Raw genomic sequence first — 14,288 nt, 5'->3', positions numbered from 1 at the left:
CATTCCCTTGAGGGGCATTAGGACCATCACCCTCCACAAAAAGAAAAAGACAAGCTGTCTGTTTGATAGGTGTACCTCACATAGGTATATATGCCAATGTCTGCGCAGGTGAAAGTGTGAATGCAGTTGCTGATTTTGGTGTTGTGACATGCTCTGCTAGAGCTCGTTTCACATAGGAAATCGTATACTACACCATGGTAGTCATGGCGACGATGATCGTAACTCACACAGTTAAACACTGGCTTACACTTTTCGTGGAGCTTTGACTGGACCGTGACACCCTACCGAAGGATCTCTAATATGCCCTGTCTGTTGACCGGAATAATGCCGCACTTGCCTTGGGTTGTAAGCATGTCCTGGTGCTAATACAATGTGTACCTTGTAAGATGAAATATCATTTGTGGGTCTACGGGCCTTTTTATGAACTAAGGGCTGATGCAATTTCTGGCGCAATCACAGCAATACGTGATATGTTAGATGCTTACTTATGTACAGTCTCTCCTGCAGTGATACCCATCCGCAGCATACGACGCACAGTAAGACAAACAGCTTTGAAGTAATAGCCATGTGAAGTACGTAGTTCCAAACCTGACACAGCCGACCTGTAGTTCTTGAAACACGCCAACATCCCTGTGCCTGTCGAGCACGTTACACACAACCCCACACAGTGTAAGATAGGTCCGGCTGCGGCAGGTCGGCACATACCAGCCCATACTGTTTTGCATGTCACGTCTTGCTAAGTCCCAATACATTCACACGAAAGAGGTCACCAAAGAAGTGTAAGTGTGAGAGCAGCAGTTAAGAAAACAACAATATAGACTCTGAGAACTGACTCTGTCTAAAACATGTCTATCTAAGTCATAGTCATTTACATCACATGATTACGCATGATCAAATGTAGTATAACATGGCCAACATGTAGCATGGTCCCTAGCAATATGACCCATGCGCAAAACGCAGGACAGTGATTTATATTATGGGTTGCTATGTACTATGACCCATATTCAACAGTAATCGCAACATTCTGCTCATAATGTGACCATATGAACCTGTGGTATTGCATTGTATTACATCACTGCATATGAACTTGAGGCCAGTATGTGTGCAAAATTGATGTCCTCATTCAGCTCACATGGGACCGCCTAGTTAAGCCCAAAAATGTACGTACAGATGTATCTCTGTACTGTGACTTAGTAGCTTGGGACTGCCGCGGAGTTCCTGTCTAACCCGCTGCTTGTACGCAACACTTAGCTACGACGTCGTAATTAGCCGTATGTCTGTGTTTGTCACTGTTTGCTAGAATGCCATGCCTTCATGCCTACGACTAATGGCTACCAGCTTACGGCTCGACACCTGACGAGGCAACACGTGATGTGTAGCGTTCTTGTTTTGGGGGTCAGTGTTCCTACCACAGTGCCAGCTGCGGGTCATGCTCTAATAGCCATAGTGTATGGCGTGACTCGCTCACCATGAACACAGCTGACATACTGCTTTCGTGCCGAGTTTGACTTTGTCCCTTCTTTCTTGTCACATGCTTGGGTCAGTTCACAGGATCATGTTAACACTAGTCTTTTGTGTAGGACTTTGGCATAATAAATATAATCAACCTCTTGTTCTTTTCCTGCGTATATTGGTTGCTTGGCTAAAAAAAAAATAGAACACAGCTGGAGTTGGCTCGATGAGTATCCCTGATACGACTGACCTAAACAGATCAACGTCGAAGAACTGCCATCTCATGTTTCGTTTGTCTTAATGATTATTCTAGTCTTCAATCATTATTAAAGTGTAAGACTGGGATCTGGTATTTAAAATAGAGATCTAGACTTTTGTGACGTGTTACGGGTAAGCTAATTTTGTCTGTGTCCTCTATCAAGCCTAACTCAGGGACGACTGAAAGGCCACATCAGGAGAGTATAATCGCCGGGCAAACATGGCGCTCTGAAGCCCTTCCGTAGCGCACTGAGGAATTCAAGCACAGGTCAACCGTTTATTCAGGTCCTCAATCTCCTTCAGCACTTTGTAGTCAAATCCTTCCAGAAACACATTATCTGTCAGACCCAGTCGCCCGGGGGAGAAAGCGCGCGCTAGTCAATAGGGTTGCCATAGCAACGTTCTAGTATACCTCGACCTGGCAGAGCAACCGACACTTAGCGGCAGCTGATCCCAACGCTGCAGTGGATGCAGCTCTGTTGAGCTCTGGATGAAGTCTCTGGTTTCTCATGATGCACAGATGTGCCCCATGCTGATTTGAAATGCAACCTGGTGCGTAGACAGGTGCGAGAGAATGTATGAAATGGATAAATCATTCAGCTAATGTTCATTTGTTGGCAATCCACATCATAGTCAAGTTGCTAGGACAGTGGTAAATTACAACACTCGTCTATTTTGGCGATGACATACTTCCTGGTCAGTACTTTTTCAGGAGAACATTTAACCTCCTGTTGTATGTGTTCGTCACGACTGTCATCAGCGCGGCAAGATAAGTTTACCTTTTACAAAACATCTTATATGCGGCTGGATACGTTTACCTCTACCAAACATCTTATATCATATCAATTTGTGAAGGGGACATGCTGTGGAAAGGGTTTTGTCGCCCATAGTTACGAAACGGTATAGATAATCAGTTCATTGTCCAAGACACATATTTTATCATATCTCTTGAATCTATGTGATAATGTCCCAGAACATATCAAACTGGTCTCAGTCACAGATCTGTCAGAAGTAGTAATGGCCTCAAGGTCAAGGACGCTTCATCACGTTGGGACGAGGGTTATGAATACGTGCTAATCACCACATCAAGTTTCTTTTCAGATAGCAAACAGAACTGTTGAACAGTGTCGATAAGTCGCCTCTTCTGCGACAGATGAAATGACCTCATCCTAACGTTTAGAATACATTGGTCAAGGGAAGGCATTGTGAAGTACGCCGCCATTTGTAAACGTCGGAGAGTCATTCTATTTTCCTTCAGCACAGATTAGAATAACAAATATGTAACATAATGAAACTGGATGTAATAGTGGATATATTACTGCAGTAATGTCCTGTGTGACGACATACTAAGAATAACAAGCACGGTCAGTAGACGTATGACAGGAATTATATCCTTGTCCTTGTAGTAGAAATGTCAATTCAGCAGCATAGTTAAAATGCATATTGTTTTAATCCGTGTCCACTAGAATGCAATTTGCACTGACACACTTTGAAATAGTGACGCAGTTTGTCCACCAAGGAGGTTGTTAAAGTCATAACTACGTTTCGTATTCACCTTTGTCGAAAACAATCCGTCCTTGCCAGACATTTTCTTTCAACCTAGAATCGCATATGAAAGTCCAATAATTGAGCATTTAGACTAAATAAATGCACGCTATATTTGCCAAGAGCATTACAGATCGGAACCTGCTCTTGAAAGTCAAAATAAGTCCAATTTATATTTGCTAGAAGTCGAGCAGAGAGAAGCATTAAGAGAAAACTAAACCTACCATAAGCTCAGTTGAGAGTCTTGTTCAAGAAAATATCGATATTCCTGGATCAATTTGAGAGGAAGATTTTTATTTGCATTGTCTTCAGCGGCTTTTATTTGTTAGTCAGAAGATCGACAGCTGCCACTGCGCTGATAGAGCTCAAATGAGACATAAAGAAAACCAGCATGACGAGTGACCCGGTACAGGTAAAACCTGGCGCACAGCAACGCTAGTTTAAAGGCGACTTAACAAATACAAATTTTCTACGCAAAAATCCTGTTTCCGTATGTTTGTGGGGAACAAGTTCGGCGTAGAGCAATTGTCGTCTGCTTCAGATATGCGATGGCTAAGTCTCGGGGGATTGAGTGAGACTTGCGTGTGGTAAACATCTATCTCAGCCACGAACTGTCAAAGATGGGCCAATCCGCCCATGTGCAGAGATCGTGACACTCTACTGTCGATAGAGTCTCGGCAGAATGACAATATGGCAGAGGGGAAAGCCGACAGAATGTTGAATTACATCTACCCCGTGCCTTTAATCCCAGCTCCAGGCGGGGAGGCAGACAGCAGCTGAAGTGATACCAAGATGCTGGCAAGCAAGCGTTACACATCATTCGGCCATGCATACTAGACCATTAATTAGTTGTCGTCAATGTTTCTATGTAAAACAGCGATTAGCGTTAGTATTAGCGACAGTGCTATCATTTGAAAAGGTCACTAGTAACATATTGGAGGAGGAACCTCAATGGTTTAAAAACTGTAATCAATCTCTCACTATGGTTCTATGAGCTGTAATGTGTGTACCATTTCAGGTGTCACCTGAATAGTTCGGAAGATTGCGAACAGTTTGTTTCTTTATCCGCTCAGGGTGAACGGTTTCGTCATGTATTTCAACCCGAGGTTTATCAGTTAGCAATGCCATTTCAATCAAGGAAATGCCACATCAGGAAATTCTGCCTTTGGTTCGTCGCCGATACTTTAGTCCACTCAGTCCTTCTGTCTAAACCACGTACTAAGCGACTTGCCTCATACTGAGACACCATCTGTGTGCGATAATGTTAACCATTAATTATTCGAGTGATAAGATTTGATTGTTTAACAACAATGAATCTACAGGTCTGGGTCTCTTTTCACAAAGCACTAAGGTGATCGTAAGTCACCAAGGTAACCTAAGTGCCATGGTAAAGAATGGGAGTTAAGGTCAACCTTAGTAGAGGTTGCTTTGTGAAAGGAGCTCCTGGTCTCCTTTCAAATACATCAAATAGCTTGGGCGCTTCCTCGTCTGAGCCATGGATGGATGTCATACATTCCTACCTACTATTGATCACGTTACATCTCACATATACGGATGGAAGACCGCCACAGTAGAATCTGTGATCAATAGATCTTTTTACAGTGGGTAGATCAAACATGGCTTGTTGTGGTAATGAATAGTTTGCGCCTATCAACGATCAGCCATTGCGTTGCTTCAACACATTGGGTATAGGTAAAGGCATTCAGTGAAGCTGCGCATTGTTGTAAAGGGGAACTAGCTAAATTTACCCAATCAAAATTGACGTCTGGCTCTACTGCCATGACACAAATAGTATATCATATTTTATGTATGTGTTTTGTCTTAAATTGCCATAAAAGAGTCAAGTGATCTGTTCTGCAGGTCAGTACAAATTGTATGCCCTGTGATTAAACGTTCAGGGTTACCTCTGGCAATCTCAGTAAGACGCGTTCCCAATCTAAGCGGAGACTATTAAGTATATTATGGCTTCTGATGTTAAGGACGGACGATATCTTCCAATTCCCCGGGGCCCAGGTTTCGTGATAACCCTATAGTGTGACATTACAGTGAATAACTGATTGACTGCCTCATAACTGCCTATCATTCAATCCCAGTAAAACACAGTCAAAATTAGTATAAGTATAGCAGTACATACACTGTCTATCCAACGTCCAACCCCAACCTTCCAGGGGTGTTTACAACGCTACCAGTGTAGCCTGTTAATTAATCACTCTTGAACGCTTTTAGTAGATACCTTAGGACCTCAAAGAACCGTTTCATTTGGACACTGATCTACATTTCACCACCTTACATCGAGGCAGGGATCGAGTAAGCCCGTTCAACATTTATTCTCCACCTTCCATCGAAGGAAGTAGGCTAGTTCATCCTACATTCTCCACCTTCCATCGAGGAGATGTCAGTTCAACCTACATTCCTCACCTTACATCGAGGAGAACTCAGGGCAACCTACATTCATCACCTTCCATCGAGGAGAAGTCAGTTCAACCTACATTCCTCACCTTACATCGAGGAGAACTCAGGGCAACCTACATTCATCACCTTCCATCGAGGAGAAGTCAGTTCAACCTACATTCATCACCTTCCATCGAGGAGAAGTCAAGTCAGCCTACATTCATCACCTTCCATCGAGGAGAAGTCAGTTCAACCTACATTCATCACCTTCCATCGAGGAGAAGTCAGTTCAACCTACATTCATCACCTTCCATCGAGGAGAAGTCAAGTCAGCCTACATTCATCACCTTCCATCGAGGAGAAGTCAGTTCAACCTACATTCATCACCTTCCATCGAGAAGAAGTCAGTTCGGTTTCATATCAGATACATGTAACTGGACTCTAGTCTGTGTATAACCTCCGACATGTAAGGACAAGGATTGGATTAGAGTCCGCATTAACAAAACTAAGTTGATAATGTCAGACTGACATTGGAGGAGTGCCCGCGGCGCACAAACCCAAGCAATACTGTGGGCTTGAGAAGTCTGTTTCACAGTCTGTGGACAACGCTAAATTCCCTTCAGAACTGCTCTTTCTCCAATACAATATATAACGGAGCAAGTCTAGCTTTTCCTTACCTCACTGAGGTTTCTTTTCAACTGAAGAGGAGTTATCTGGCCCTATCAAAATTATACATTTTCAGAGACTAAGCATTACTTGAGTCTCAACTCTGCTAAGTAGATGAAGGACCCCAAATGCTGGGCCATCCGTGACGTATACACTGACTGATCAGCGTTCTTATATAGTAGATATTTACCATTACTATCACATTTCTCCTCGAACACAAATGGTTGTGTGGTTACAGTTGCTATCCGCAAGTTCTTTTGGATAACGTTGTGTTGTTTGAGTGATTTCCTGTTTATCTCAGTGTTTCTCCGTGATGAGCTGAAGTAGCTTGCATGCTTGTAAACGCCATTCAAACAGATGCAACATTACCTGTGTTTCACCAAGGCAATGCGGTGTTTGTGAAGACGGGAACACCTGTTTACCGTCTGCTCTATTCATGGATGATGGCATGTTGAACACATGCAGCGTGAGAGACGACAGTTTCCGGGTTGTCGTTATGCCCAAACGACATTCACTGTCGCGCCTTCCAAGGCTTGTTTGTACATCTACGTATCTAGTGCACATATCTCTTCACTAATGATAAGTCCCAACTCATCGTTTACAATAATCTTTCAGTATTGCTTGGCAGAGGCAATCCATGCAATACCGTACCGCGCATGTGCTGGCTATAGCAAGTTCACACAGATGATAGAATACAGGGACAAAGTGTTCATCAAATAAAGTGCCCTTATGTTAGCCCCCTTGACTCAAAACAGGCATCGTGGCTGGAGAAAACATAACGTTTTATAACCCACTCTGTAACTTAGAACTATTTTCTTCTGAGGTCAAGTGTCAACCTCCATATTTCGTGTCTTTGTGTCAGGTAAGTTAGACTGAGTGACACTGCATGACGCTGACCACTTGAAAACATGCTGAGACGCGAACTGAGAACACCCTGGAGAACAAGGACATGGCACTGACACCATGTCGCGCCCTGACCTTGTGGACGAATATATAACACAGGGATGGTCGACTATCGTCAAGTGGGTTTTGAGTATTATCAAATGACACAGTGGACTACAGGGCAATCCTAATCTGCAGATCATTGATAGATGTGAAGTTAGTTTGTCTTTTTGGTGTGACCCAAGATACCATGGTCACAGTCGATTCGGTCATTTGCGGTTTCGTCGTCCTAGGGGATGATTTAATATTCTTGACGTGTTGCACAAACAATGCTGGACTTTAGCTTTGTCGATAGATTAGATTGGTCGGTACGATCTATAGACGTGGGACGCATTGGTCGATGGCATTGACAGTGGCTGTTGCAGGCTGAATTTGTGTGGTCCTATCACGATGTTGGACTATATAATAGTCTATATATTTTCGGAGAAACTAGCTGAATAGCAACGGCTTCAATTCGTCACTGTATATGCCATCAAAACGCAACATCTCTCCCTGTGGCGATTACGAACAGACCTAACAGAAGACAGCCCTGCTAATATGACTAGGTTGCTGGCGTGCCCCGTGAATCATTGTTCACAATGTCAGGTGACAGACGGTCTGGCCCAGATTGTGTCATTTAAAGATTGTGTCATATAGCTAGAATATTGATGAGCGTTGAGTTCGTTAGACACCAACAAACATCTGTGCACAGCACGCGTATGTGTTTACTGCTATTGGTGCGTTCAAAAATCTAACCGAACATGCCGTTTCGAACAACAAGCGATCTGAGCAAATTACGTAATAATATAATACCTACAGCAGGGAACACACTTTCTCGAATACCTCCCAAAACAGATTCCATTGATTCCAGGTAAAATTAGCTGGCAGATGCGAATAGCTACGCATGTAAGGAGTCGGATCACTTACGCTGTCGTAAAGTTAAGCATCTCCCTGCTGAAAATGAGACAAGAACTTATGGCTGTGTTGATCATGGTCACTATGGCAAGGAATGACCATGGTATCTTGGATACGATTTACTCATAGAATTAAGATTTGTGCACGTACAATCTGAAATATAGCCCTTGTGGGCATGACTGTTACGTGTCAATTAGCACATTAAACGTTCATGTACAAAAGTGAAGTAATCACCATAAGAAGGTCGAACAGCTTTGACTGTTGGTTACAAACAGAGACAGTATCTGACAACACGGTGTCTGCGATTTATTACACAAGAGCAAAGAAGCTGACAGCTGTACTCGTGATGAAGTGAAGCAGACGACACTGCGACTGAAGAGATTCACCTCCCTCCTCAACCTGGAATCAATATAAGCAGCCGACGCCCAGATTGGAATACACTGGCCTCGATCTCAGTTGCAGAGCGACTCAGGAACAACTGCAGGCTTTGGGCAATGTTTGACGTGCGGGGGATGGACTGGGCTGGCTGTTTTCGTTCATTGTAGCTGATAGCATAAGGTGACCGAACGTCAGTCAACTCCTATGCAGAACTGTGCATTCTTTTTATTGCGTTAACGCGGTGTCACTTATGTGTCGTAACTGCTACTTGGTCGCGCCAGAGAGTCGATGACATGAGATGGACAGATAGGTCTCTCAAAGGGATTTGTTCCGCGTTATAAGAGCACAGTGGTTTGGAATGCGGTAAACGTGTGGCGGCAGTTTAGAAAGCGCTTTGTTTTGTCATGATGATAGTGAGGTGGAAGCTGTCCCCACTCATACCTGCAATGCAGCACAGAGAAGGGCAGGTACACCGAGCTTGACGGCTAAGAATGCTTACTCGTTTAAACGCGCTGCAAGCAAAGCAAATAGCTTCCGCGCGAAGTCACTGTTGCTCTCTGAACACAGTAACGGATGTTTTGCAATGTGTTATTGTCGTAAGCAGCCACCGTATAACCAAAGACCATTCGAAAGGATACAAAACAAACTCATTTTCAGTTTCAACACAATGCATCTTTGTGACAGAACCTGTTCTCATTAGACACCTAGTTGGCAGACTGAACTTGCCGTGTCATGCGCACCTCGAAAATGCTTCCGGTTGCGATCAATGCCTTCTTGGGGCCTACTTTCCCGAAACGCATCCACATATTCCCAATGCGAGCAGGCGTGGACTATGAATAGCGCACGCAGCATAATTGCACTGAGGGACCGTTCATAATTTATGGCTGATGTTGATGATTGTTATGGAGTTGCATGTACAATGTGAATGACACCCTTGTACAAAGTAATGACACAAACGTACAAAGAAAGTGACCTCCTTGCTTGTCATGTACAAGTTCATTGAACCCCATCCAATTCATCACCACAGACCTGAAGCCAAAATCACGACCGGTCCCTAATGGCGTCACTACAAGAACAATATAGATTGCGACAAATATACGAAATATTGTCAACAGCATAATCACCCAGCTAGTACTGAGGCTGCGAACATTGGATCCTACCCACAAAGTGTTCGTAGGATTTCGTGGTTCGTAAGTCCGTGATGTAAAGTAGAGTTACTATAAATTACGGACGCTTTATGGATAGGGACCTTGAAGTACAAGGTTGAATGTCGGCATAAATCCACTCATCACTTACCGCTTTTGGATTTTTGCTATAAATGCATTACAGTACTATGACGAGAGAGAATATTGGGGAATCCAAACAATACACCTTTATGATTCGAGCTACACTGTAAACTGAACAAAAGTCACAATGTATCGCCTGCAGCACGGATCGGATGGTATAGTTTTATATCCTGACATCCTGCATGCCAAGCGGTTTAGTAATATTATATATAGACAGATAGCATCATATATGTATTATCAACGTCCGCGACCACGTGTATTTCACTTTGCAATGAACAGAACGATTATTTACCAAACAAACTGTACTAAAACTAAGTAGATGCATGTGACATAGATCGTAAGACTTTAGTTACTAACGCTTAGTCAGACTACAAAGAATTTTGATTGTAAGAAATAAACCTGTTTAAACTAATAATGAGAGCCTGAACATGATAAAATCTAGACTTGCGTCATTTAGGGCTCTAGCATTGAAGGGAGGGCTTGGCGGTTGGGGAAAATAATTTGGTTCAGGGACTGTGAGACAGACTGGGGTTTAGTTTGAAATATGGTTTGTGGTTACAGAGGCAGGGAGGAAGCAAAACGATATTTACCACTAATTTTGGTAAATCTGGACCCAGACATTTGTTCTGACATTATTCCGATGGAGACAGCTAGTGATTCGTTGGTTCCTGAAATGGAACTGAACTGCTTACTCGCATTAATTGACCTTGACCTTGAAGTTAACCTTGAACGTTAAAACATGGAATAACGTAAAAATGCAGTATTGTTGCTAAGCGTTTATATAATTGACTGTGACCATGTTCTGAGTAACGAACATAAGAATGGTTTGTTATAATCATACGTTAACAGAGAATAATTGCCTCTAACTCTAGCTCTAGCTTATAGTTATATAAGAAGGCTTTGCAAAAAAAGCAGTTCTTTCATGATCGTGACCTTCGTGATACGACCAACGTACGTTATTCTCGTACGTTAAAGTGACTGTGAAGGCGCCCCAGTCGCTATAGGCACAGCGGGTGCCTATGCGTACGGCGAAATAGTATGTTGAAAGCATCTGTTCTGCAAAGGAAGTTCTCCTCCTTCATAAGACGGTCCATGGCAGAACAAAGCCCTAGCTACCATATCAATAGCAATAGATGGTGCGAGCTAATGGTGGAGAGTCTGAACTAGAGGACTCTGAACCGCATGCGTTCGTGGTCATCTGCTATACATCACAGAAGTATTTATTCACATTACTAGATGTTTACTTCAGACATTACGGTCTTAGTATCAATGCGTGTCGATGTTTCACTGAAATATAAAGAAAGAACTTTCTACGACTTAATCCCCGAACCGACACATGATGTCGGGAGACGCTAGGAGAGGATTCAAGTGACAACTTTTCAACCGCGACTTGTACAGGAGAGCGTTTCTAATCGATGTGGAGCCCCAGCATGATCTTTACCACTTCTATCTCATGTCTGCAGATGGCTACAGCGTCATCTCAATCCTCTACCAGGGCCTGCCAGATGCAAGAGGCGCCCGGAGTGAGGATGTCAATCATTAATGAGCACTCCAGCAGCAGACACCCTGGCACTTACAGCAGCCTCTGTACTTGAGGTATCCTCAAGGAGAGTTCATCAGCTCGGCAACCTAGCTCATCACTTCCAGCACTGCTCACAGGCAATGTTTTACTGTCAGCAGCCCTGAACATGAATACGAAATACACGGGGTGTATACCCGCTCGCACTGTGGTCAATGTCGAATGTGTCAGTACCTGAGGTGTTAATACTAAGATGTTTTTGCTTCTCACGCGACGTTGTCCTGTGTAATCTGCACAAGCAATCTACGAGTATCTACGAATTCATGTTATGTGTTTTGAGCTACATTGAACTATGTAAGATTTTGCCACACATGGTGTCTGCACACCAGCTATTATCATAACGAATGTTAAATGCATCTGTGCACACATTTCACAAAATCAAAGTAACGTGTATATTTGAAGTCACGATGGTGTTATTGATTCCCTTCTTTGAAGTTCAGATTTAAAAGATGTATCTTGACACATAGATCTATACTTTACTCATGATCAATATTCAAGACTGTTTGAGCAGTTAAACTGGATTTCGGCGCTATACAAATGTTACTATAATAAATAAAATGTTCACTTTACGAGATCACCAAGCGAGATCTTATTCGTCAACTGTGCTATCTTGGCACGTCATCCATTTTCTGTAAAGCAATCATGACACAAACAAGGGCATGGAATGAAAAAGAAAGCAATTTAAAGGGAGGTAAGTACTGTGTTGGAAAATCAACATAAAGCGCCACTGCTTACTTCACACTTTACTACAACACGATGTGGATGTCAAATGAATATCGAGTGAACAGGTTCTACGGCGACAGGTCCTACACGTGCTAATTTCACCATCAAAACGTTAAATTGTATCCCATTGTCAATTCACGTAGCATCACATGTGATATTGCCAGCGAAACCGCCGAAAGGGAGTTAACTCTGTTGAGCGATGCTAAAAGATGTGCCTTAAAATCCCAGAGTGATTACGTGAAAGGGGTTCGTACCATCCATGATGCTGGACAGTAGCGTAAAGCTTTTGTACGTCGTTTGAAGGAACTCCAGCCCTGTCACTGCTAAAGGCGCATAGTATTAACTCCACACGTTAACACTGTATTGGGTGTGAACATGATGTATATTGATTGTGTGTATTACATTTTGTGACTGAAAGATGCTTAAAGGTTTTATGACACGTTGGCCATGATTATAATGCCATTTTTACAATGATTGAGGGTAATGTTGTGTTCATCGAACTACCCTTCTTATCCTACAATGACAACTGAATTGCACTGTTTGGTAACACAAACAGGCACCTATCTGGAACACCAGACAATAGATCTAGAATGTAGATTTCGACATATTACTCGCCATTTCATTGGGATAGTAAGATATATCGTGTTGGTGTAAAACTTTATTAAACCTAGGGAGGTAGCCCAGTGGTTAAAGCGTTTGCTAGTAACGCCGGAGACAGGTTTCGATTCCCCACATGTGTACAACGTGTGAAGCCAATATCTGGTGTCCCCCGTCGCGATATTGCTGAAATACTGTTTAAAGCGCCGTAAAACCATACTCACTCAGTGATGTTTGTTTCGTGTTCTTTTATTTAATAACATGAAGCTGAACATGTCTCAGATCCTTAACAGTGCAGAATACAAACAATAGCCATGTCAGTCATCTAGATGACTCTTTTGGCAATGATTTCGGATACTGATACCCTGGTAAGGTCTATCGGAGTGGTATGTTAAGCACGCATCCCACAGAACATTCTCGTCATCCCCATATGCTTCTCTCAGACAGCCATTTGTTGCGGTCTGTTGTAAGTACTCTGTTGTAGACAAACATGTATGGATTGCGTATAGTTAACAAATCTAATCAAACAATGGTCCAGAACGAACCTGACTTGAGAATCATATTGAAGTTAAACGTGGTTGTTTGGAGCAGGGGAACGTTTACATTCAGTTCGTGTGTGCGGTATATAAAATCAGAAACAAGAACATCAACTTCCTAAAGAAAACGTCTAACTAGAAGAAAATAATCCATGACGCGCTTTATTGCGAAAATGTTCAAATATAAGAACAGAAGTTTTAGAATTGTACATTTATGGTGTTCTATTAGATATTATGCTTTTGATATCGTATACAATAGAGCATGACGCCCTCGCGCGACATTGTGGGAATGTCGATGTAAAACTGAACAGATAGTTTTGAGAATCTTACTATTACACAAGTGGAGGAGGTTTCCAGTCAGTTTGACGAGAGAGCCTTAGACTCCGGTGGCCATTTCACTGGATCAAATGTGTGCAGTCGATTGACGATAGCCTCGACATCACCACTAGAATACTGTTTCCCACTGGATGTTTCATGTTTGGGTGCGATATCACACTCAGGTGGAGTTCCTTTCGACTCGGCGGGATGTTTCTTGGGATTGTAATCACTGAGCCTTTGGACAACTTGGTATATTTCTGAATCCGTGTATCCCCTTCTCACACTGCGTGGCGTTTCAGGCTCTTTTGCTGGATACCCGCGTGACTCTGGAACGCGACTGACATCATACGTTGAAAGCCTCGTTGTGATTCTCTTTACATCAGCAGACGTGAACCTGCGTTCTGGAAGGACCGGAAGTGATCTCACAGTGGGTAAATCGCGGTTGGACATGCTGCCGGATGCTTCATCAGCGTCTGTGTCAAGCTGCGATAGGTATGGAAGGTAGCATTTCGGGAGTCTGGTGGGAAGACGTTGACGTTCGATGATTCTTCTTCCTGATAAGATATTGATGGCTGGGTTCTCGACAGTTCGTCTCGAGTGCATTCTACGTGGAACGTTTCTGTGAAGCGTGGCTTGCATGCCTGTATCGGGCGTCGGGAACACAGACCTGTAGTGGTAGTACTGTCTACTCGACGACCACGCCAGTGGAGTTGATGACGTCAT

The 14,288-nt window shown here is 43.1% G+C and overlaps 1 protein-coding gene across 1 annotated transcript; it reads right to left on the bottom strand.

Annotated features, from left to right (window-relative positions):
- Nucleotides 1-13,604: 13,604 nt before the first annotated feature.
- LOC137278724 (uncharacterized) lies at nt 13,605-14,288 on the bottom strand. Its single transcript, XM_067811239.1, has one exon. The coding sequence runs from the start codon at nt 14,286-14,288 to the stop codon at nt 13,605-13,607; it is 684 nt and encodes a 227-aa protein (XP_067667340.1).

Source organism: Haliotis asinina, chromosome 3 (assembly GCF_037392515.1).
Source record: "Haliotis asinina isolate JCU_RB_2024 chromosome 3, JCU_Hal_asi_v2, whole genome shotgun sequence".
NCBI classification, from domain to species: domain Eukaryota; kingdom Metazoa; phylum Mollusca; class Gastropoda; order Lepetellida; family Haliotidae; genus Haliotis; species Haliotis asinina.
Note: the sequence above shows the minus strand (reverse complement) of the source record. Positions and strands in the feature narration are given on the sequence as shown.